We start from the raw sequence: 23,948 nt of genomic DNA, 5'->3' as shown, positions 1-23,948 counted from the left end.
TTTGTACACTATGCAACCTTTGAAAATCTCCCATCTTTTCCAGGCTGCAAGGTTAAAAAGAATCACAGCTGTAAGCTTCCAAGTTGTATGAGCTGCTAAAACATAGGCCTGTTGTTTATGGAGTGCTTCTGCATACACTATATTATGTTTCAAATGTTTACAAAGTGCATTAATTATCCAACATGCCCATATTTTCAGTGTCCAGAGCAATGCAGCATTGCAAGTGCTATTTAGCAGCCTCCCATTAAGTGGTACTTTAGAGTCGACTGGAATCTGACAGGGTCTTTAAATACAATATCCTTGCACTGTGGTCTTGTTGTATGTTAGATCAGGTCTATAAGCACCAGCTGAACAGGAGTTTTTCCTTTGTCTCCATCTTTACCTTCCTCAACATGCTGCAATGTCAGGACACCTGCTTTTTACAAACCCTTTCTGGCTGGCAAAGCACGCTCAGTGTGCTGTGAAGGTAATTCAGAGTTAGTGATGAACAATCAATGACTTTCATAACTGGTCAGAACAAATGATTACACAAAACAACCCTTGAAGATGTTTCAAAGTTTATTCATAGTAGAAATTTCAATTTCTTTTGAAGACTACAAAACCTGCCATTAGACAGGAAAACAAGCAATGATACTTTCCAAAACTGTTCATAGTTACATCTGGAACAGTTTTAATTACACATTAATAGCATGATTGGAACATCTCTTAGATCAGACTCTGAATAAAACAATCATTTAAAGTATTCAGTACAATTAATTTTTTTAAACTAGCATTTCATTCTATGACAGCAGTGCCAAGCATCTAACAGATGCTATTGTAATGGTCTAGAACAAGGTACAATACCACTGATTTTCTGGAACAGTACCTTAGACTCACTTACATGCCATGCTGAGAAAACTAGTATAAAGTATGATTGTATAGAATCGTAGAAAAATATTTTATCTGTGATTTTGTAATTTTTTAAAAATTGTTTAAGTAGACTTCCCCCCCCAACTAGGTTGCAAAATAATTACATCCCTCATAAGTACACCTTCCCTTTGATTAGGTCAAGAGTATCAAGATAAAGCTAATCATTTACATCATTTTCATAAGTGAAAATTTATCTATTAACCACTGCTGCTTAATAAGGGCCAGCACATTTTGAATCCTTTCCTTCCAGTAATAGAAAAGCACAGCTTTAGTTGGTAACACCACATTTACAAAAGCAAAACACACACACACACACAAATCCCAGACACGTAAATCTATTTTCTTATGGCCTTGTCTCTTCAGAAAAAAGCTTTAACTATTTTCTTGAAAAACTCCTTTTAAGTTTTACTCAATGTTATAGTGATTATGAACACAGAACTTTGCCATTACTGGACATAGATGGCATTTAATAGGTATTGCAACTTCACTCTTCCCTCTGTTCCCTCATGCTCTCAAGCACAGTAAATGGTAATTTCACACTAAAAAAATTAAAAACAAACCATGGTCAACACATAGAAAAATTCACTTGTATCTGCATTCTTTTTTTATCCTCTATGACTCTCTGAGTCACTTGCTTTGCTTTGCAGACCAAGCAGCAGTCCAGCAATGCATGTACACAGTGTGTCATAAACTCACATTCTAACAGAAAAGTGCTGAGACTCAGAGAAGCATTATGTGGATTTCTTTACAGGTTATAACAACTGCAACTATAAAAACATAAAAAAAATGGAAGTCATGAACATGGATCCAAACCAGGAAGTAAGGTACATAAACCATGCCTGGCTGTAAAATACACCTCCCTGATTAGGCAGGCCCTTTATACCTTGGTTTAGAAAGTAATTTCAAAATATAGTGGATCTAGACTTCAACACATTCAGCTTAGGGTGTGCTAAATTTTCCTGTTTTGCTACAATTTAAAATGTTCATCCTCTGATATATATACATGACTTAATAGCAACATTTGTAAAGTCTAGACTAAATTAACAGCTTACTTGAGAGTGTAGATACATAAATGCAGGAGTTGACTTTGCTTCACTATTTGACTAATGAGTTTGAGGACCACAAAATAAGGCTACAATAAAACTACTGAAAGTATTTTTATATTATTTTAATATGGACATTGCCAATAGTGAGGCAGCTTAAACACTTCCTCTTTTTGGTCTGTTCTTTGCCAGGTACCTATATACACACACTGAACAGAGTAGGAACTCCTTCCTGAAGTGAAATGTTATTACTGACACACTGGCAAATACTGCCATCCTTTTATTTCAACAGCATTTAAATAATTTGGTTGACTAGATATGACAATCTTCTAATTAACACCTTAAAAGCCACCAGAAAGTACAGTTTCCAGATTTTGAGAAGCCTGATATAAAATTGCTCACAGAGCTGAAAAATACATTTTTTGAGAGGTAAGGTTTTACTAAATTCCTCTGGAACTGCTGACACTGTCAAAAAAAATAAAGATGGCCTTTTTCTGCCTCTACTTAAAAATGTTTCTTGTAGGAAGGGTAGATGCATCTGTACAGTTAAAGGGAACTTCAGTGTTAGAGCACCAAGTAAGGGAAAAATACTGTTTGCTTGGGAAGAGCTGTGTTTTCAAACTTCTGAGAGCTAGGCTAATTTAAGAATCCTTGTTTATAAAACCAATTTCTTCACAATTATATCATGGATTAAATATTTAGCAAAATTTTAAGGGCAATAAAAGTGGGATCATTTGCAGATCTAGCAAAGGAAGCTTCCCCAAGGAACTCAAAAATTCTGGCAGAAGAAACCTTCCCATCCAGAGCAAATCTGTGGTGTCATAAAGATGATTGTTCCTTTCAATAAATCACTGATGATTTCAGGGAAATAAGCCAATTAATCACCGTAAAAGAAAGTTAATTCCACTAAGCCAAGAAAATACCTTCTTATGCAAAACACAAAATTGCATTGTTCACCAACAGCCATTCACCCAGATCCGTATTTTATTAAAGCTAGAATTCCCCAAAGTCATTTCATATCTGGAAGGACTTTACACAGCCTGTAATTTTGGTGGAATGGAACACTCACTGTATTCAAACACATTCCAGTGCCCCTTCTCATTTGGGAAATTTCATCTTTTCAAGACAAGCCATCAAGATGGGCCTTTAATTACTTTAGACAACAAGAAGCCAAGAATATTAAAAGTTTATACCAGTATTTAAAGTGAGTCTTCCACCCTCATTACCAACTCACCTCCATCTGTGGAAAAGTGAGAATGTTCCCTCTGAATGGCTTCATCTTACCTGTCTGGGATGACACTATTTTCATGGTAAATTAGAATGACTTTATTCTAACCAAACAGATCTTTATGTCCTGCCCCTCATTTTGCTTTTGAAGTCAATTGAAATTATCAGAAAGAAACTGACAGACCATTAGATCCATCAGTTTTGCAACTGCAATGAATGCAGTTTAAATCTACTCTTTGCAGGCTGCTGCTTATTAGTGACCAATATGTTTTGCTTTATCTTCAAATGTTGCCTTTCTTCTATAATGCCAACATTCATTCACTGAACAATTCCTTTGCAGCTTAAACAAAAGTCACATACAGATAAAATATTAACAATGGATTATAAGAATAAACCATATAGAAATGTCCTCTATCAGAAAGTATTTAGCAATAATTCCTGAGTCCAGAGATTAGATGGGAGAGACTAAAAAGGAGGGGAGGGGTAACAAAGACAGTGAGAAATGGAGAAAGTTATCTTTTCTCTGGGTTACATTACCTATAGGATATATAGTATGGTGAGAGATTCATTGTTTACATTTTATAACGTGACATGTGGCATCAAAAACACAGAAATGTAGAAAAGACATAGGCAAGGAAAACTACTTATCCATAGTATTACATTCAATAGCTGTTTAACAGTCAGGCTTCTTTTAGAGCTGTCCAACAATACTGATTAATCCAGGTGAACTGTTTAATCAGACTTACTTGTCATAATGATTAATAATATCTAAGTAAAACAAGGCATGTATACATTAAAGAAAACAGCACGGAAATGTACTGCTTGTGAACTGTTTACAAAAACATACAAAATGTTGGATGGCACAATGTATAGTGCTAATATAAACAGATTGTTTAAGCTAAGTGCTTAACATAAACTGTCCATCTCGACCTGTAACAAAGAATATTTTAGGGGACAAAAAAAATATTCCTTATAAAAATAATGCTATGTGGTGCAGAGTGCTTTATTCAGTGTATTTTTGACAGAGGTGGCATTTGTAATTCTTCTGGTTTACTCAGTCGCGAACACGGTAATTTTCACTGTCTCCACTTGTCACTCCATTTGCAGCTCCAGTAAGATCAGTAACTTGCCATCAACAGTTTAAAGCGAGAGTAGATGAAAGCAGTAGCAGCAGCAGGAGCAGCAGCATTATAGGTACCAGCTGGGACAGAGTGTGCTTGCAGGTATCTGTCAGATATGTGCTACCTGTCGCCATGATTTGTGCTATCATCTTATGCCATGGTACCAAGTGTCTGCTTGAGGTCACTTCACAGGGCTGTTGAGGTAATTTTTTTAATACCTCTCCTCTGAGCAAGAGTAGAACGGCCAACTGGCTCCAAAACTGGTGACTGATTACGATTCAAAGCAGAGTAAGTTGCTGCCATTGCACCCTGTGGGATAGAGGGGAAAAGAACAGTAAGAGTACGTTGTGACTGATGCACACACTACAAGCAGTGCTAAATGCCAGAAACTCTGAACAGGTTTCAACTTTCAGTCTATTTTCATCTACAAAATAGAAACATACTACTGCATTACTCAAGTCCTAGCAGTGCTAGGAGTGAGTGGTTTTTTAGGGTAATAAACAGTTTTACATTGCTTGGAGTCAAACCCAGAAGGTATAAGCTAGGTTGCCAAATTAAGTTCTATCACTATGTTGTGTGAAAGAGCTGGGGAATGAAATCCCATTGGTAGACTGTGTCTGCTTATCACTTACATAACTATTTCAGTTTCCAACAAAATATTTAAAAATCACCCACATTATTCAACACATAAAATTAATTTTTAAAAAATTTAGAAAGTTGTGAGCTCTGGGATAGAACTCCCCCACTTCCCACTTGTGTTTTGGATGCTAGAACTTTCTAGTAGCTGACTCAGAGAGAGTGTTAATTATATTCTTCAGATCCCTTTTATGTTGCACAAGAGATTCTTGAAAGTAGGACTGAAAACAAGGTTGAATACAAAGAAGTAGAATTCAATTTCTTTTGATTTTCCTCTGCTTATTCAAAGTGAAAAAGTTCCAGGTTGTTTCAGACAGAGTGCAGAAGTGTGATACTATAGTAATTAACAATGCCCTTTTGACTTCAGCTTTTACTGTGATCACAAAGTATTCTGTTTTCCTTCAGTTACTGGCAAGTACTCTCCTCTGAAACTGTAAAGTTAACAAATGAGTTTACAGCTCCCTTATAGTCACCTCATATTTTTCACTTGAGGAAGAATTATTTAAGTTGGTTTCTAAAAGCACTTAAGCCTTCCAGTGTAAGTAAGCCCAATAGATTGGGCCCAATAGATTTCAAACTCAAGAAAATTAATTTTTTTTCCAATTTATTAGATTTATCACCTGTAAGTGGTTTCACATTAAATCCTATTACATATTCCAAGTTCATTTTACGGCTTAGTGCAACATCCACTTGTAACAACTTTTTCACAGTATTTAGAAGTATTTAGAAGACACACATGCTACCCCCAACCTTAAAAACAAACCCCTTTTGTTTACACTGATTTTGGCTAAACAGCAAGCTGAAAAAATATCTACTTACCTTCACTAAATGGGGAGCATCCTGCCTGTTCAGCTGGTATTGAGGCAACTGGTCACAGTGAACTATCCAGGGGTGACTGAGAACTTGAGCTGCAGTCAGTCTTTGATGAGGGTCAACATGAAGCATTTTTGAAACAAGGTCCTGTCAACAAAGGTCAATGGAAATAACAGCAGAACTTCAACTTTAAAAGAGATTAATAGTTCAAACTATAAAAGATTCTAGAGGTATAAAAATATGTTCATCGTGTCCATTTAAAACAAATGAAAAACCACCCAGCAATGCTAACAGTGTAACACAAAAGGAAGGTATCCAATTAAACACGGAAAATTTTAGCATTTTAAGCATCCATATAGAAGGGGCATAGAGGATATTGCACACTGAAGTCCAGAGTCTATTTGCTGTCAAAACCAGAATTCTCAAAAATGTAATACTTCATTGGTTTTCATTATCATGATGTAGACTACCTGTATGACTTTTGAATGTCATGCTTCCACATGAAGTTTTATCAAAGCACTCCTTACCATGGATAACTGTGTGTATGAACACTGACAGAACACACAATATTTCTATGGACAGCTGTTAACTGCTACAGTTAACTTAACCAGAACAGGTGTAAGTCACACCTGTTCTTTCCTCCTACATGCAAGTGACTGCTGAAACATGAACAGATCAAAAACAGGAAACAAAAATTCTACGCACATAAGGGATTAGATCAGTATTTTAATATAACAGTGGGTGGAATTTAGCCAATCATCTATGATACAACATATACATGATAATCAACAATGATACATTGCAATCCATCCCTGATTCCCCAAGAGAAAAAGCAAATATACTTGCCTTAGCTGTGTCTGAAACACTGTTCCAATAACCACCACTGAGGGAGAACTTTCCACTTCCTATTCGGGCCAAAATCTCCTCTGGGGTGTCATCAGGACCATTTGCAAAAGGAGTGTAGCTATTTAACCAAACAAATTCAATGTAAGCAACTTCCATAACCTGGGTCTCAGTATTACAAATGTGACTGCAAGTTCAACATAATTATAGGCAACAAATAGTTAAACAGCTGTAAAAAGAATTTATTCTTAACATGTGAAAATACGTGGCACTGACTATAGATCTGTTCTTATTGCATGTATTTCCTCTGTATCTGGTCTGAAAAGCAGATTTTTTTCCTATAGCAGTTCAAATACTGGTGGTTCCTGAATTACAGAAAGTATTCCTTAAGCTTTCATATTCTAGTGAAGTACTAAACCAATCCATTCTGTTGTAAATCTAAATATCTGAGAAAGAATAAATGCTGGTTTAATGCCGGAGGAAGAAAGGTGCACCAGTTTTCCTTGCTTGACTATACATACTCTTGCTGCTATCAGAATGCCCCCAACCAAAAAAGAGATACAATACACTTAAAACCAAGTATGTTTGTCACTTATTTATTTTAAAATATGAAAATCCTTGATGATGTTAACTTTTACCAAAGTGGCAATCTGAATAATCTAGCATAAAAAGATAGTTGCTATTGCATCTGCTAAATAGATTTTATTTTGAACTTCTGGTACTATAGTTGAATTCCTTATAAGCTTTTATACAATTTATTTCTGTTGCATATACAAATGCCTTTCTGTTGAATTTATTATATTCTAACTGCATCACTTCAAACATTCAGTGGCTGGATTTTGCACACAAACATGCCTTAATGCATTGTAATTGTATTTGCAACATACATTTTCTTCAATATATATGCTTAATCTATCTTTTAATTTTCACATGAAACAATAAATTCTTAGTGCAAAATCACCTTTAAGCAGAAATTAAAACCCTGAAATAGAGGAGACAATAGAAGCAAAGATTTTTTCACATCAGTCCCTGAAAACTTGGATTTTACTAAAGGCGAAGCGTATTCTCAACCCCAAAGATGAGATTAATCAGTGCTTTGATAGAAACATCTGCAACAGTGGGCCTACATTTATTACTGGTTTTGTTTGCATTGGTTTATTCTACAGCAAAGCAAATTATAATCACCCTTACCCAGTGAGCATGGTATAAAGTAGAACACCAAGGCTCCATATGTCACAGGCCGCATCATAACCTTGCCTCTTTAAAACCTGAGGGAGACAAACAGTTTTTCTGAAAAAAATGCTTAGAAATGCTTTGATTATGCTATAAAAATGGTAACATTTCAAATTTTTACTATTTACAGATTGATTCTACTTGTTACACAAGAACAACAATAACAAAATGTATCTAGCAAAAAAATCCCAGTAAAATATATCAAGGCATATAAACTATCCTGGGTTTTACCTCTGGTGCAACAAAATTTGCAGTGTAACATGGAGTCATCAGAAGACCATTTTCTGCTCGCAGTTGTTTTGCAAAGCCAAAGTCACAAATTCGAATTGATTCTGGATTACCAGATTCATCAACATAAAGAATATTGCTAGGCTTCAGGTCTCTGTGAACAACCTAAAAAAAAAACAACAAAAAAAAAACCCCATGAAATCATTAGATACAATAAACTAAACATATGAAAAGCTTTTTATTTTAACTGGCAATTCTGCTACTTAAAATTAAGTCTCCCACCAGTGTGCTTAGTTTCCAGAGTTCCAGCTTCCACCATCAGCTGCAGTGTTTTGATGCTCCATGGTGTCTGGAGCACATGAATTCCAACTTGGAAACTCTTAACTATAAAACCTCCTGCACACATCCCCGCCCCCCTAATTTATTTGTGCAGACAGTTCCAGATGTCTCTTCTAATGGTTGAATAATGTATTTCTTTTTTAACATGCATAACTACCAGGCTCTTTAAATCAGAACTTTTGGTTTCTAATATCTTTTGGAGTCAGGGGTGCCCATAACTGCCGATGTGCCACCTTGCTATGTAACCACAGACTAGTTACTGCTGGAGTAACTCTGTATTCCATTCTCTTCATTCAGGCAGTCTGAATTAATCTCAGAAAAACACTTAAAGCCTGATTAAGAAGGTATTTTAATAATAATAATAATAAAAACCCCAATGAAGTATCAAAGAGGTATTCTCCAAGTACCAAAAAAGCCTGTACTGGTTCCCAAGTGTCTGCTTTTGCAGGGGCTCGAGATGTAAAATGCTTGACAATACTGGAGAAGCTGCCAACATTCTGGCAGAATTTGAAGCCATGTTATAACAAGCCTTAACAAAACCTGGAATTGCACAAGGACAGTCTTTGAAATCAGATGATCTGCTATATTTTCTTCACAAGACTAGTAAGCCTACAGCCTCCAGAGACTTTGCTCTCTGTAAAGAACAGGGTATATACCACTGTAAGACAGCAGAGTGGATCTAAGTGTCCTCCTTTAAATATTGAAGCTGAACATGAGGGCCTTTATCTTCCTTGTTGTGCTATGTGTTTCATTAATGTTAAACACAGCTTTTCATGGTTAAATTGAAACAGAAAAGATTGTGAAATATTTCATAATCACATTAGAACAAGAAGATACCCCCAGACTTCTACAAGTAAGTGATATCTAGAAATCAAAAGCTCAACACACTCATCCAAACCTAGCAGGGTTTCAGGAAAGCAGTATGAGACTAAGGGGTAAGAGTGCAGAGGGTCATGCACATTGCAAAGCCATTTAAAACATTAAGTCTATTTAGTAGAGACTTCTCCAGCATGTAAATCCCATGCAATTCTCAGATTTAACAAACCAAGCACCTAAAATTATGGAAATAAGCACTCTGTAAGCTGAAATATAAAAATTATATTAAAGAATTTGACTTGGAACAGTAGGTGTTAAGGGGAACATCCTGGCCTGAGATGTCAGTGTATGAGAGAATCAGTTCCTGATTGCCCTTGGTTTTTATCTTTTCCCCCAATAATAAGTGAAACAACCTTTACGCTCCAAGAAGCAAATAAAAAAAAGCCCCAGTTTTAGTCTTGTTGATGTTTTGGGGGTTTTTTGAAAGAGATTCTAAAAAGGGTAGAAAGGAAGAAGTGAGCAATGGAATGGGAGCAGCACATAGCTGAGGATTTGGCAGTTTCTAGAACAGTCTGCTTGAGTTGTATGCTTTTTTTGGAAGATTGGGAAGCAAGGTCAAGTAGAAGGACAAATAAGTCTAACAGTGCAGTTCAAATTAAAACACTATTTCCCAAGCAACCAGAATGTTTATGTCAAAGAATAAGTGAAACACCTTCCAATGTTAAACTGTTTTCCCAAAGGTAAATTTCCATGAGGAAACTCTCCCTGGAAGGGTTGTGGAGACTGCACACAGATGCAGAGACTGTCAAACCTGATATGACCTAATACCATATTCAAATAAGCTCCCCCAGTGTTCAAAGGAGTTTCAACAGGAAAATTCATGAAAGATATGAGTGACTCTTCCAAAAAAGCATTAGACTACTGAAGTGCTCACATATTTACATATGTGGCCAGCTTTCATGTGGAGATGTATTTAATGTAAGACTTGAAAATTTACAAAAGCAAACATTCCAAAGTGTGTGTGGTCTAATACAAATTAAAATGCCAATATTTATGGATATCTACAGTAAAGAAAGTAAAACCCCTAAAATCCTTTACTTGATGCAAGGACTCTGGGCATCTTTTAGCCACATGTGGCAAGAATGAACCAAGTTAGGATTTGTTATTCTACTATCTGTATTTCCATACAGAGGTATCAAGGTTTGATCATAATTCCCATGGGTGCTGCTGGCCAAGGACTATAATCTGTGCACACAGGCTCAAAAACCAAACCACACACATGAGAAAGTGACTGGAGTGATGAATCACAGAATGAGATACCAGATAACTTTGATCATAAGTTTTCTGAAATAATAGCTTCCAGCCACGGCAGTATGTACTGAATTCTTTGTTATCTAAAATAATTTGAGTACTATATGTTCCAAAAACATATTTTCTTGGGCAACAACATCATGTATTAGCAGCTTGGCTTTTTCCTTGCACCCTTATTTTCTCCTTTTTCTCCATCTCCTTTTTTTGTTTACTTAAAAATGCAACACAACTTGTCTTTCTTGCCATGCAATTATCACACTGTCCTTCTCTATATTTGAACTACTTCCTCTGTCTCCAAATTTATTTCCCAAAGTGCTAATTTTCTGTCTCCTACAAATTCCTGATCCTATGGCACAGGAGTTACAAGTCATAAACCATGTTCTTCGAAACCAAGAAGTCAAAGGAGTTACAAGTATAACAGGTGGAAAATAAATTTTCAGAGTATATCACAGGACAAGACTGAAATTGCATTAAGTCCCATGGCTATACAACAACACTGGTCCTAGCACTTCTTCCTGGACTTTCTTCCCCTCATATCCTGTTAGTAATTATCTGCATATTCCACAGAACTGCTGACAGACTGCAAAAGAACAACAGAAACAGTTGCATCATCTCAGTTATCTGAACTCGTACTGAGCTGATAAGGAAAGTTTTGATTTCAACACAAATTCCTGCTGCAATGTAATTCTTTACCAAAAACTACTTAATTACCACACAGAAGAATGTATCAAGATACAAGTTTATGCTTCTGAAAGAGAAGCTTTCAATAGCAAAAAACATTTTGTCTGAGATGAAAACTTACCCCTTGTGTGTGGAGATATTCAACCGTTTTTGTTATTGTGAACAGAACAGCACTAGCTTCTCGTTCTGAGAAAAATTTTTGCCTAAGAATTTTATCCAGCAGTTCTCCTCCTTTCATAAGCTCTGTTACTACATATACGTATTTTCCATCATCATACACCTGCAAAAAGTACATAAAAATTTCAACTTCAAAACATTTATTCTCTGCTGTCTTCTGTGAAGCACATAGAGATAGTGCAGGTGTGTCCACGAGCTGTTTTCTTCAATTGTTTTCCCCTGATTTCATAACCCACATGTTATACCCAAATGTTGTGCATCTTCAGAAGTGAACACAAAACAGTCACAAAAAGGCAATGCTGTACCAAAATAACATAGAAATACTAGCATGAAAGTGTTTAAAGATAAAAGGATAAGTAACAGGTAGTTTCCCCCACAAAGGTTCACTACAACAAAGGAAACCAGACATGAGAAATTAAGTAGTAAAAAATGGAAACTAGTCTAATTAGGCAAAACCAGAGCTAGTTCAAGCAGCAATTATTGCACCAAATTAAAAATATAAACAGAGATCATTCCAACAGTCAGACAAAAAAAAAAGGAAAAAAATTAATCAAAATTTATCTCAAATAGCCACTGTGAACAGTGAAAAACACCTAAAACTTATACATCACTCTGCACATGAAGACTATGCCAAAGTCTAAAAGTATTAAAATAAGCATATTTTATCCCTTACTTCTAGTCATGGAAAATGGCTCAATTTTTGCATGGATTTTATCATCCAGGGAAGCATTTGAGAATTCTTTACATTCTCACCAGAGGGCACTACAGACTGAGTGATACCAAAGCACATTTTAAGGTACTTACACTTTAGCATTTCATTTCAGTTCCACTTCCACAGAATCATGGAATGGCTTAAGTTAAAAGTGCCCTTAAAGATGATCTAGTCCCAGCCTTCCTCCATAGGCAGGAGCATGTTTCACTAGATCAGGCTGCTCAAAGCCCCATCCAACCTGGGCTGGGAGTTCCAACTTAATCCAGAAACAATTCCTGCTTTAGTGAAATCCTTTACAGACTGTTCCCTTTAATCGTTTCAACCTACTTTTATGGGGATGTCCTAATTGTTATTTTCAGTAAAATGTGTGAAATAAAAAAACCTTTGTGTTTAAGTAGAAACAATTACCGAAATTATAGTAAAATACATTAAGGAATAGACATCAGCTAAGTAACAGAAAATAAGAATAAAAAACCAGGTTTTTATCCCAATTCCCTGGTCTTAAGCTACCTGGGAAAAAGTTGCTAATAAAGCTCTAAGCATCAAAATTTTTGTTCCCCTAAAGATACTAAAAGGATTTATTTTCTCAGCAAATTAAAAAAAAAAAAAAAGCTAAATAATTCTGTAGGCATTACAAGCTTATGATCTTAAGGAGATGAAGACATGATGGGTTTCTGTGTTCTCATTTAACAGGAATTTTTCCCCCATGGAATATAAATGACTGAGCACCTGAATGTGTTTGTATTAAGACTTTAAATATAACACAGTATTCAAAAGCAGAATTACCTAATTCTAGATATAAAACTGGATGGTTTTTTTTTTATAGGCATGCCTCCTCTAATCCTGGTATGACATGAGGAGATCAGCTTATTTCATTTGACATGACAGAGCATACACACCTCAGTATTGCCAAATTCAAGCAAAATTTGCATTTGATTACTATTTTATCTGCTGGTTCTGTCTGCCAGCCAAAAAACCCCACAGATAACTCACCCCAAACAAACCATTCCCCTTGCACCAATGGTATTACCAACTTAAGTTGTTTTACCATCCTCTAATGGCATTACCAACTTAAGTTGCTTTCTGAATAAATACTGCTGAAGTTTTCTTCACAGATGCACTGTATCAGGCTAAGGTCACAAATGTGACACTACTTTTTAAAATTAACTCTGAGCACAAGCCACAGGTCAGTCATTATGTTTGCTCTACAAGGTAAAGTGGAAGAAACTATAGTGAGAAACAGATGTAGGCGTATGAACGAAACATAATGCAAGGGAGAAAGAAATTAAGGTTTTTGCCAAGGGAATTAAGATTTTACAGACATATTATGAGGTATTTTGAAATCATAAATAAGCACTTGGACAGGGAGACTGGATATCTTGTATTCGGGTTTCTAAAATGTTTCTGAAAAGATTCTTCAGGCAATGCTTTAAATAACTCAAAGCAGGACAAAAGTTCTGTTACAGAACAGTAAGTATTACATAAAAAGGGTAAAATACTTATAATGGTCTGGCACAGGAAGTTTCTAGGTAATGTTTTGTTGGAAGCTGTGTGCTTCCTCCCTTCTTACACTGTTTCCTAGGCATGCACTAAGGGCCTCTGTCAGAGACAGGATATTGGATAAGAAGGAGATCTGAATTAGCACAATATAGCTCCTTTTGTTTATATACTGTGTAACTGAAAAAGACCACTGATAACAATCAGAAGGAAAACCCCCAGAGGACTGTGCACTGCAGAAAGAATTTGGTCTCTTGAATATCCATTGTTTCAATCCAAACACCTTCAGAATTAAATTACATAAAAAGGCTGAACAAGAATGAAAACTTCCATCTTAAGCAAAATTCAAATATTACTGCATTTCTTCTTGAAATAGAAGAAAAGATAGAAATTGTTTCTTGCAGAATAATGATTTCCAAAGCAGGCATTTAAATGCTGAACTATTTTATTTTGGCACTTCAGATTAGAAACATTTCAGTTTTGATGTGGAACTAAATGAAAAAATGAGCAAATCAACAATGAGTTTTATTTTTACAATAGTACTCTAGAGTTTGGTATACAATGGTGCTCTAGAGTTTGACACCTGAAGGCAAAATACTCCTTATCTTCTCTGAAAGCTGTAATAGCACACCACTATAATGTGGGATATGCAAGCAATCTGCCCCATGGGTCTGTATTAGGACAAAAAAAACTTAATGCCAAATTCCTACAGATTTATACAATATTCTATTACATATGAATTCTATATCTCTTTACATCCTTCCATAATCTTGCTTGGGGAACTGATCTTGAAGCAGAAGTGAGTGAGAATTACAGCCTTTCTCCCTTTGTGGGCTTAAAGCTTTTTTTTTTTTTTTGGTAGTCTCCTATTTGTGTGCTGTCTCCTATTTGCTGTGCATGAAAGATGATTCCTGCTGGAAGATGACTGATGATAATAAAAGTTTAATTACAAAGTGAAATAATTCAGCATATATTGCAGCTGTTTAAGACTGCCTGGATTTCTGTTCTCAATGTAAAATATTCATCATGCTTAAGTTCAGGTTAAGTGCTCACATTCTCATGTTTGTCTTCCTGCTTAAATAACATAAGCTGTGTTATGAATTAAAGTAACACATGATCCCAGCATGCAGCACTAAAAGCACCATGAATGCTGATGCAGGTTCTGCTCAGCACAGCTCCTTCCAGGTAGTTTTACTATCCAACCACATGAAACAGAACAGAAACTGGGACTGTAATTGTGGTATCTTGCTTACAAGAGGATAAGCTCCCTGGTGGGCTTCCCTGAATATCTACCTTATTTTCTCTGTCCAAGAAAGGGCCAAACAGTATGATATCAATAAAGTGAAGACAGATTATGGTAGATCAGCTTCATGCAGAGTTCTCTAGTGCTCATCTCCACAGTATTTATGAGCTGTTGTTCTAATGGCTTCAAAATGTCTGACAATCTCCTTTCAGCTGAGCTCAGCTTCCTGGAAATGGTTTGCTGTTTTGCCTGAGGTTTGGTTTGAGGGACCAGAATATTTCCCTGCAGTCTAAGAAAGTCATTACGCATACGTCTTTTTAATTTTTAATCCTCTTTAATGAATAACCAAGGAGACAATTTTCTTTTTCAGTTAGGTCATCAGAATATACTGTTCACTATGAAAACCCTCTACCTCCCAGCTTGTATTATTCCTTGCTTTTATGGACAAAGTGTTTCCATGGTCAGAGCAAATAATACAAGGAAAAAATACCTAGACAGTGTTCATACAGAGGTCAGATAAAGATAAAAAACAGTGAAAACCATGAACATGGAAAGATTTTGTCTACTACTTGTAGTAATACTACTTGAGTAATACTTGCTACTGTCCATGAAAAATACTTCGGGTACTGTGCTAACAGTAAGTCCTTTGTTATATAATAAAATTGCTTTTGATTAATGTAGGGGAAATCAGATTTAAAGTTAACTAAGCAAGCAAAAAACTTCCCTGATCCTTTAAAAACACAGCCAACATTAAGTAAATTACTCTTGCTAGGATTTATGAAGGGTGAATTATTTGACTCCTTAGAATAACGCTGTACCACAATATATGTGTCTTTAAAAGAAAACACAGACATCCCAGTAATAAAACTAGATACTACTGAATAAATTGCATTGTTTTATATTTAAATACTGAAAAACATGAACATAAATCTAAAATATGTAGCTTCTCATCTCTCAAATTAGAAGTTATTCAGAATTGTAATAGACTACAGGATGTCTTTAAAACAGTACTTACATCTTTCAGGGTGATAATATTTGGATGCTGTCCATAGCGCAGCAGGATTTCAATCTCTTCTGTTGGATCTCTTTTGCTTTTGTCAATAATCTGTAAGAGCACATACAGACATAGGCATAATTCTTTTTGTGGATCTAGTTTAATGCTTTGGTATGCTTATTAGCATCAACAGTTAAGCAGTATTTATTGTTGCAAAAGGCATAGATTATAACCAAAACCAAGTTTGTTAAATTGGAAAAGCAAGGCAAAGCAAAAAATGTTGGGAAAAATGTAAAAATTTCTTTTGAAAACGATTTCAGAGGATAAGTGACCTAACCTCTTTGGCTGTGATAAATAATGCAAGGCTGTTCAGTAGATAAGACTTCAGTGATCCATTATTTAATAAAATAGGAAGTTCCTAATTTAACACGAGATACTGGTTGGATGATGCTAATCAACAGATTTTCACAATGCTAATCTCAAACATTTGGTGCAGCCAAAGAAAGTAGGAGAGAAAGAGAACAAAAAAAATAGTAAAAATAAAAATTTCTCAGAGTTAATTCAAACACATTCATTACAAAAGTCCATTTGAATCTCTGGCTCTCAAGTTCACCTTGTTCAAACAAGCAAAATACCATTTACCCTACTTAAATGTATTCTTGTTCTTCTCACTTTTTTCCTCTCCTGAAGTGTAGAATTTTCTATAATGTCTCTTCTATTGTTATGTTAGCCCTTTATCCTTATGCCCATACTGCTACCCATCCCCTGCTAACACATCAGACACTGGTACCTTATTCTTTTTTTCAAGATTCCTTGAGGAAAAAAAATGCCGTAACAGAAGCAATAGAAAAGCAAGTGAATCTTCACAACAAATATTATAGCTGAGGGAATTATCAGCTATGCCAGGACCTTCTTGCAGTTTCAAGAAATTACTTCAAATTGAAAGGACAGAAGTCAAATCTGTTCCTGGCCAGAACCAGAATAAAATAAAGTATTTAACTACCAGATTAAAACTTGAAGGTTTAGAGGAGGCAATCTACATACTTAATAAATCTTTGTATTTTACATAATTAAGTACTAAGCTGTTTAGCAATTCAAAAAGAGAACTGCCCCACAGAATAGGATTTAAAGACTGCTCTTTTTTTCCACTTATAAAGTCTGCTAATCCATACTCTTGCTTTCATAGTAACCATTCAGTCCTAGGTTATTACACAGAAAGATAAAAAACCTTATCATTGCAGTTCTGGGAAATCTACTGATTCCAAGTGAGAATTTAATGCCTTCACAGAAGTGCTACAAAGCTCTAGAGAATAACAAAAACAACAATAAATACCTTGCTGAAAACCAGGAAGCAAAAACAGAGCTGAAGTTTATTCTGGAAGCTATAGCAGACTGAAGACTGTTACGAAGAATTTATGAATTTACTTTTATAGCTGTATATAAAATACTTCTACATTAAAAAATTAATCTTAATCTCTGTGTTTCTCTATGGCAAATAAAAGATGTCCAATGCTAAAATCTGAAAAGTGTGGTTTATAACAAAATAATTACCTTTACAGCATATTCCATGTTTGAAGCTTTATGAACACATCTCTTGCAGACAGAATAAGAGCCAACTCCAATATCTTCTTTTACTTCATATCCATCAGTAAACTGAATGCTGTTCCTGTGCAACTGCTACCAAAATAACATTATCAATTAATGAATATTCTTAATGTGTAACTGATTTTTTTAAATTAAAATAACTTTTTAAAAATTCCTATTGATTTGCTTAAAATTTTAACTGATGACTCTACTAGGTCAAAGTGGTCTAAATCACCACTACCTTCTGTTCAAACTTAGTATAAGATAAATTATATATTACACATGCTGTAAATAATGCACACTGTATTTTAGAAACTGATGGCATTATTTTTCTGATTGCTGCTTTACTAATTTAAAGATAGAAGCTCCAATCCAAAGAAAACCAGAAGACTTCAAGATAAAATAGTGATACAACAATGGCAAAGAAATATCACTGTTTTTATTATCTGAATAGACAGAATGGCAGCTGGAAAATTCAGACATACTGAATAGAATCAGATTGGCCGGAATTGCATGGAATGGCAGTCAAAAATCCTTTCACAGAAATAAAAAGCTGAAAGGAGGACAAGTGCTCACTCTTGTAAGGGAAGGAAATGGTGTTCTAGTGTATGGAGTTTGTGCAAAGGATGCAAAGCATTTGCAGGAAACCATCTGGGTATCCTGCAGCACAGAAAAGAGGAAATAGGAGTGAGGAAGTTGTTGAGGGGCACAGAGGAAAGGCAGCAGAGAAACAGATCTTTACAAGAAAAGGAAACCATACACAAAGAGCAATAATGCCATCTACAAAACTATGTGGAAATAAAGCAGCACAGAGAAGCTTTCAGAAACTTCTAGCAAGATGCCAGGATCAGAAATAATTCTGATGCATGTATCAAATCAGAAAGCTTCTTGAGAATAAAAAAGGATCTAAAGTTATATTTAAAAAAAATTATTACACAGGAAACTGTAATGTATAGAAAAGCATGTTGTGACAATTCTAGACATGAGAGTGTTAATGAAATGCAAGGGCTATTCACATTCTGTATAAATTGTGGGTTTTAAAAAGTTTTCTCAGACATTTGCAAAATACCAGTGCACTGAAAAATACAAATAAACCAAATCACACAAATAAATCTAATAGTAAATCCAATCATTTATTCCTACCTTATTATTAAGAAGTTTTCAACACAATTTGGATCATGAGTTGGTTTTCATGACTCAGTAATTATTAAAAGAAGAGAGAGGAGGGAGAAATACAATTTTTACATAGGTCTCCTTTTCTAGGTGACAACCTCACAATTATTAATACAGGAGACTCTACTGGAGTCATTCAAACACATCAAGGAAGCCAAAGCTTGAGTGTGCACTGTTACACTGACTTGTAAGATGCACTGATTCCAGTCACAAAAAGCAGAGATTAGCTAACTAGTGGTTTAGGAGGGACAGAATATGTCCTGGGCCATGGATTCCAGCAGTCCAGAATATCCAGATACAATTCAAAATTGTAGTCCAGTGCCTCCTACTACTGCATTGCAGGAGTCCACTGACATTTTCATGTATGGGGGAAAAAAACAATAAATCAATGTATCTGTTATTCTACTCCCCCTTATAATTATGGCTTGACATTAAAGAGTTAATACAGTACATATGGTATAAAGTTTTCATTTAAAAGCCTGTTTGAACCTGTAGCTGCTCAGTAATTATACAGGTCCTGTACCTTCAGAGATTTTGTTTGGATGAAATAATCTGATCTTTACTTTTCTTGTCTAAAAGATGACAGTGATTTTGTCATGATACTTCATTCTGTGACGAGGAAACAATCCATCCACCAAGAGACAGCAGTGATTTTTTTTTTAATTAGATGTACTCACCTGGACAATTGAATGCACTCCAACTGTCTGCATTGCTTGGCTTTCATCATCTGATGCAATAGCTACAAAGCTAAATCCCCGAAAAAGCTGATGTGCATTAGCACTGGGTGGAATACCAGGTGAATCTGAAAAATACATCATCTACTTACAAGCAGATTCTTTAACATGTAGATATGAGATTAAGTACTGAAATTTTGGTAGCACCTTGAATTTATGAAGACAACAATTTCTAACAAATTTTGAATGAAAAAATCTGAAATTCAAATTCAATCTTTTGAATATGCAAATTCTCTCATTCATATCTCTTTACCTTTTGGAGTTTTTGCTGTAAATTCAGGGTCAAAATAAAATGTATCTTCAGGTCTGCCAGTTGCAGGTTTAAAAGGAGGATGAATTTCTCTCCGGTACAATTTCTGAAGAGAAGGGACAAATGGTAAGTGGAAAAGTTACATGATACCATAAAAGACTTAACCAAGAAATTTACTGGATTGATTTTTACATACTCACATTCCAATCTATTTTGGAAAAGAATGCATGCCTCTTAATTTCTTCTACTCCATCTGGACCTGCTCCTTTTATAAGGAAGAAAAATGTCTATGAATTATTTTCTTCTTGGTCAAAGGAATGGCTAGCGAAATTATATTTCTTATTCCTTAATTTTAGATGTATGACTAGCAAAAACAATAATACTTTGGTGATCACTTGAAGGGCAAACTACATTCTTCCTTTAAAGTCTATTTTACATAGGAAACAAAATTTTAGTCAGTTTAGTGATCACTGATGTTATGAATATTATGATCACATTTAAAATACTCTGCTAAAAACTTTACCTAATCTGTTTGCTGGGTTTCTTTTGAAGAGCATTCGCAGAAGGCTCTGTGCTTCAAGACTCAAGAACTGGGGCATTCCAAGTTTGGCCCTAGAGAATAAGAATAATTAATAGCATACAAACATATCTAGGTAAGAATTAACTCTGCATTCCCCCTGTCCTCTGCCATTCAACAAGTCCATAATAAATGAAGTAGCATCACTGAGAAATTGCCCTCAGACATCAGACACAGAGCAAAAGTGCTGTCAGTCATGTAAACATGTTTGGGTTTCAAATTTTTCTTTTTAAGTAGTATAGTATTTTCAGCAATGACTCAGGAACTTCAGTGGAGGAAAAGGTGGAAAATGTAGAGAAGAATAGCTAAAGAACAGCAGTTTATAAACTTGTACATTTTCATAATATGCTTTGATCCACTTATAGGTCCAGTTACTAGCAACTGACACCAAACAAAGCATTCTGATAGTTATCTAATAGAAGGACTAAGAAAAGTACCACACTATGACACACACCAAGATGTCCCAGGAAACAAACTAGAATACAGAAATTCAATTAAGGTAGGACAGATCTTGCAGGATGAGCTGGTAAAAAAAAAACCCAAAAAAACAAACAATAAAACCCCACTCCTCTTTTCCTTTTTGCTCCCCTCCCCAATCTATTTCAAATAATACTTTTACAATTTGCCAGCCTTGAATTTTTAGATTTAAATTTTTGTACTTTAATTTCATTTTGTTTTGTAATGGCAACATTCCTTGCCATTTAATGTTGAGCCTTCATTCTCTCACTGTTACTAAGTCTTACTTTTTCTTGTAACTATGATAATGGGAAAGAGGGATATAATTCCCTCCTTTCCATCACTAATTCAATCTGTAGCTTGTATTTCTCTGTAACTGTCCATGACACAAGCTCTGTGTTTCAATCAGAACTTGATTTGTCTTATATTCCAGGTATTAGTAGATAGTCACCTTGGTATCACTTGTCTAAATGCAAATCAGTGTTGCCATTGATTCACTATTCATTACTTTCAACCCAGAACTTAGTAAATTTTCCATTCCTTTCAGCATTAAAAAAGCTAGGGCAGGGAGGAGGAAAATCTGAAAAACACTGGCTTCTTTGGACTCTTCAATAACACACTACAGACAGATGAAGGCCACCGGTGGAGGGGAGGAATGGGCTGTGGGCCATCCAACTCTTCCTGACTGCCATGCACCGCCACCTTTCACAAAATCCTGTACCAGGCACATGACAGAGGAGAAGGAAAGGCAATTACCAGGTCCTCAGAGTTCCTATATTATGCAACTACATGAGTGACAGCAATTTTTTTCTGACATTCCTGATGGACAATGGCAAAATTTTATATGAAGGGATACCTCTTAAGTAAAGGAGAAAAATGTTTACAAATTTAACTTTGTTGCAGCAACCTATGATTTCTTCAAACTGCAGGGTTTCCCAGTTTTAGGTAAAACACAAGAATAAACAAAAATTTTTCTTGATAACGTTGTGAGAAATAAAGAACCCTCGAAAAAATTTCTTGTAAGAAGAATGCATTTTCTGTGGATTTTTAGGAACAGAAGGTAAGAAAAGCAATATATTGTAAATATACACTATGGAAACCAGAATTCATATGCACACCTGTCCACTTTAAAGTTTAATGGAAAATTTAAGGAAAATTATACTACGTATGTGGAAAATAAAAAGAAAACATAAACCAGAAAAAAAGTGTGGACTTAATCAGAAAATACTCCAAAATATCTTCTGGTTTTCAGCTGCTTTTCTGTCCAAAAGAAAAACACTTCTATGCAAGATAATATTAATAAGAATATGGAACATTCAAAGAGAGTAAAATGTCTTTACATCATAGCACACTTTCTGTGTAGCTATTTGAAACCATTAACAATTGCAAAAACTAGAAGGTAAAAAAAGTTGGAAAGAAGTTGTATCTCATTAAGAGATATATTCTCAAATGAAATCTGAAAGTAATTACCGAATCATAGAAACCTATAATTGCTTAGGTTGGAAAAGACCTTTAAGACTGTCAAGTCCAACCATTAAGCCAGGACCGCCCAGTCCACCACTAAACCATATCCCTGTGTGCCACATCTTTTTAAAAAACCTCCAGGGATGGTGAATCAGCCACTTCCCTGGGCAGCCTGTTTCAATCCTTTACAACCCTTTTAATGAAGACATTTTTCCCAATATCCAGTTGTAACCTCCCACAGTGCAACTCATGATCCTCTCATCTGGTTGCTTCTTATTGTGGAGAAGAGACTGACCCCCACCTGGCTACAGCCTCCTTTCAGGTAGTTGTAGAGCGAAAAGGTCACCCCTGCACATCCTCCAGAAAAAACAAACCCAGATCCCTCAGCTGTTCTTCACAGAATCTCTGCTCCAGACCCTTCACTGGCTCCACTGCTCTTCTCTGCACTCGCTCCAGCACCTTAGTGTCCTAACAGTGAGAAGCCCAAAACTAGACACAGGAGGTGCAGCATCACCAATGAGGTGCAGCATCACCAATGCTGAGTACAGGTGACAATCTCTACCCTGCTCTGGCTGGCCACACTATTGCTGGCACAGGCCAGGCCACTGGCTTCTTGGCCACCTGGCCACACTCTGGTTTATGTTCAGCAGCTGTTGACCAACACTCCCTGGTGCTTTTCTGCCAGGCAACTTTGCAGCCACTCTTCCCTAAGCCTGCATGTTCCCTTAGGCTGTTTGATCCAAGTGTAGGACCTGGCACTTGGCCCCACTGAACCTCATCCTACTGGCCTCATCCAATTGATTCAGCCTATCCAGATCCCTCTGTAGAGCCTTCCTACCCTCCAGCAGATCCATATTCCCTCTTATCCAGGTTGGGGAAACCTGCAAACTGTCACTCAATCCCCTTGTCCAGGTTGTTGATACAGATGTTTAACAGGACTGGCCCCTTGGGAACACCACTTGTGACTGGCCATCAGCTGGATTTCACTCCATTCAGCACCACTCTCTGGGCTATGAATGACTATGAACATCAATTACCTGGAGAAATGCAAGGATATTCTACATGGCAGCTGAATACAGAAGATATTTATAGCAACAGTGAAAAGACTGTTGAGGAACAGGGCAGAGTCACATGCAGGCAAAGAGAAGAGAAAGATATGACTCATGAGACACAGAAAAAAATGCACGGCTCCTGAAGCAAGTGAGATTGCAGCAGAATTATCTCAGACTAGCTTCTTATAAATAGGAGATGGTCAGAAGGAGTTTATGCTTGCTGTGAATAGATAGAACTTTTTAGTTAAAAGACATTGAATAATCACAACATGAAGATTTGATCTCACATAGTGCTGAGGCAGCAGAAGAAACTAGCATCACTAAATACATTTGCAAATAAGATGAAGGAAAAAACCAAAGAATAAGATAACATGTATGCATTATGAAAGTAAAAGCCAGGAAAATAATGAGTGTGTTTTCTAGTGATTTTCACATTCTAATTATTTAGAGAAAAGATTAAAAGTTCCATGTATTTATTTTTCAAAACAGGCTTTTAGTGCAAAAAAAAAATTCCAGCTTTGATATATGGGTAGACAAGTGGCTAACAGGACTGAGAACAATGATAAACAATGAAGCAGAAAACAAATTAAAAAACTAAGATAATCTTATGAACTTCCATGGAAAAAAAATGGTATTAGTTAAAAATAGATGGAAACAGAGAAGTGAACCTATGCTATGAGGAAACAGACTTGTTTGCACAGTGTTTGGCTACAGTCCCAAAAATGGGGAATTTACGCCATAGGTTGTACTACTTTAGAGAATATGTGGGGAATTGGCAAAGAAAAAAGCAGAGCTTCATTAGCAAAAACAAGAACATTAACTGCATGAAGGAAAG

The 23,948-nt window shown here is 35.8% G+C and overlaps 1 protein-coding gene across 5 annotated transcripts in view; it reads right to left on the bottom strand.

Annotated features, from left to right (window-relative positions):
* Positions 1–540: 540 nt before the first annotated feature.
* The window catches only part of RPS6KA3 (ribosomal protein S6 kinase A3), a 74,120-nt gene continuing 50,712 nt past the window's right edge, over positions 541–23,948 (bottom strand). For 3 of the 5 annotated variants that reach the window (XM_054651632.2, XM_054651650.2, XM_054651668.2), the window contains 12 exons: positions 20,088–20,176; positions 19,765–19,829; positions 19,568–19,670; positions 19,258–19,382; positions 17,375–17,500; positions 15,845–15,934; positions 11,322–11,480; positions 8,057–8,218; positions 7,784–7,860; positions 6,596–6,713; positions 5,756–5,896; positions 541–4,609 (listed from right to left, as the gene is read on the bottom strand). In XM_054651632.2, coding sequence (XP_054507607.1) covers positions 4,487–4,609; positions 5,756–5,896; positions 6,596–6,713; positions 7,784–7,860; positions 8,057–8,218; positions 11,322–11,480; positions 15,845–15,934; positions 17,375–17,500; positions 19,258–19,382; positions 19,568–19,670; positions 19,765–19,829; positions 20,088–20,176 — 1,378 coding nt within the window. In that variant the 3' untranslated portion in view covers positions 541–4,486. The remainder of the gene's footprint in view (positions 4,610–5,755; positions 5,897–6,595; positions 6,714–7,783; positions 7,861–8,056; positions 8,219–11,321; positions 11,481–15,844; positions 15,935–17,374; positions 17,501–19,257; positions 19,383–19,567; positions 19,671–19,764; positions 19,830–20,087; positions 20,177–23,948) is intronic. The other 2 variants (XM_054651658.2, XM_054651640.2) reach the window with 1 other exon arrangement.

The sequence above is a fragment of the Agelaius phoeniceus genome, chromosome 2 (assembly GCF_051311805.1).
Source record: "Agelaius phoeniceus isolate bAgePho1 chromosome 2, bAgePho1.hap1, whole genome shotgun sequence".
NCBI classification, from domain to species: Eukaryota; Metazoa; Chordata; class Aves; order Passeriformes; family Icteridae; genus Agelaius; species Agelaius phoeniceus.
Note: the sequence above shows the minus strand (reverse complement) of the source record. Positions and strands in the feature narration are given on the sequence as shown.